Consider the following 1,769-nt stretch of genomic DNA (forward strand, 5'->3'; position numbering starts at 1 on the left):
CATTGTCTAGTCGCTGTGGCTTTGTGTTGTAGCTACATAGTTGCTTAGTAATCCAGAATAATTAACTTATATTTACCGTTGGGTAATGTTCTAGCTTTAGATACACGAAATAGATTTGTCGTTGTTTTATAGACGCTTGAGCTGGCGCCGCCAGAACAAACTCCCAGATGATGAGAATCAGGGCTGAAATACATGTCGACAAACGCGCTCCACCCCCGGCAATGGAGCTGATTCATGTCAACAAAGATGATCCACCCCCACGCCGGAAGTGAAATCTCATATGTGGAGCTGAGGTAAGATCTCACACGTGGAGGCGCTGTGTGGGCGTTGTGCGAACGCCCTTAGGCTGTAAGGTATCGGCTCATTCTCCACTGCATTTCTTTAAGATTTCAATTAACTCACTTTGCGATTTACCTCATTGGCCTCGAGTCCCCCCTCAAGAACATCGGGCAGAACAAAACTAGCTTTAGTACTGCGTACTGGCTGCAAAAGACTTCGCTGTGCAAGTGAACCGGTGTGCATGCTCCTCTCTGGCTGCGCAAGTTGACGTGCCGCTGTGCAAGTGCTTCCCCGACTGTGCCCTGCATTCCAAGGTCCACGATGGTCCTGTTCACAATTCTTGACGGAGAAAACCCGGAGGCTCAACCTGCCGCAACATGAAACCCGGTGGAAGCTGGGGAGGACCAGCCCGCACTTCCTCCGAGGACGCCCTCGCCGGCCGCAGCAGCCCCATCAACGGAAGGGTCCGCTCCGCGCCGCCCGAATACTCGCCTCCCGTCTCATGCCGGGGCCCCTTTGCGTTGCCACGCCATGACTACGTCGGTGACATAGACGTCGATATGGTAGACATGAGCGGTGAACACAAGGAAGGGCCGGCTGAGAAGAAGGAGGACGTTCCCTAAAAAAAAACGCGTGCAAACGATGCCCACGCTAACGTCCCCACCCGTATTTCGAGGATCTAGGGCTCACGATAAGCAGGTGTTCATGAAGAAGTACGAAGCTTACTGTCACCAGCTCTTCGTCTTGGAAACAGCGTTCTTCCGGCCTTTCCATATGCCCGTGGGCGCATGCGTGGAAGACGAGCGCCGCCGTCGCATTGCGTTATTTGGCATCTGCAAGTCCCTCGACGACATCACGGAGGAAGACTGGATTGACTACTTCTGGGACTGGCGCTCATTGCCTTCGACAACGTGATGGCTCTAATGAGCGCCAAACTAGCCATGGATGTCCAGCTGGCGGACGCGGACTCGCGTGTGTCACAGCTTGCGCATGAGATGTACCAGATCCTCGAGAAAGAGAACATGGCATAGATGGTGGAGCGGGAGCCAAAGAAAGTTGTCGGCTACCTCACTGATGTCTTAACTCCTGACCAATTGCGGTGTACGGTTAAGAACGAGCTAGCGAGGGAATCAACAAGCCTCTCACCAAAAATGTTGTGACTTTTATCAAGTGGCTGAGTGTCAGGTGCAAGAATTATGTGCGGTGGGAACCTCGAACAAATACAAAGTCCACACCTGCAGTCAAGCAGCTAGTAAAGAAATCGGGTCCGCCCTACGCTAAGGCTGCTCCGACGAAGGCGGCTCCAGCAGCGCGCCGCAAACGAACCTGCCTGAAGTGTGGTAGCGAGGAGCATCGAGTGAAGGACTGTCCCCGTGTAGCTGCGGGAGAGGCTGAGCAGCTCCTGCGAGTGTGTCGTGAAAAGCGGGTTTCGACAGCCGCGGCGCCTGCTACACCAGTCCATCACGTCAAAGCTCTGCAACTTAACGAGG

General features: G+C 53.9%; 1 protein-coding gene across 1 annotated transcript; it reads left to right on the top strand.

Moving 5' to 3' along the window:
* Positions 1 to 921: 921 nt before the first annotated feature.
* On the top strand, positions 922 to 1,194 carry PPTG_00597 (hypothetical protein; the record flags this gene model as incomplete). Its single annotated transcript, XM_008892009.1, has 1 exon — positions 922 to 1,194. The coding sequence occupies one exon, from the start codon at positions 922 to 924 to the stop codon at positions 1,192 to 1,194; it is 273 nt and encodes a 90-aa protein (XP_008890257.1).
* Positions 1,195 to 1,769: the final 575 nt, after the last annotated feature.

The sequence above is a fragment of the Phytophthora parasitica genome (assembly GCF_000247585.1).
Source record: "Phytophthora parasitica INRA-310 unplaced genomic scaffold supercont2.1, whole genome shotgun sequence".
In the NCBI taxonomy this organism is placed as follows: Eukaryota; Oomycota; class Peronosporomycetes; order Peronosporales; family Peronosporaceae; genus Phytophthora; species Phytophthora nicotianae.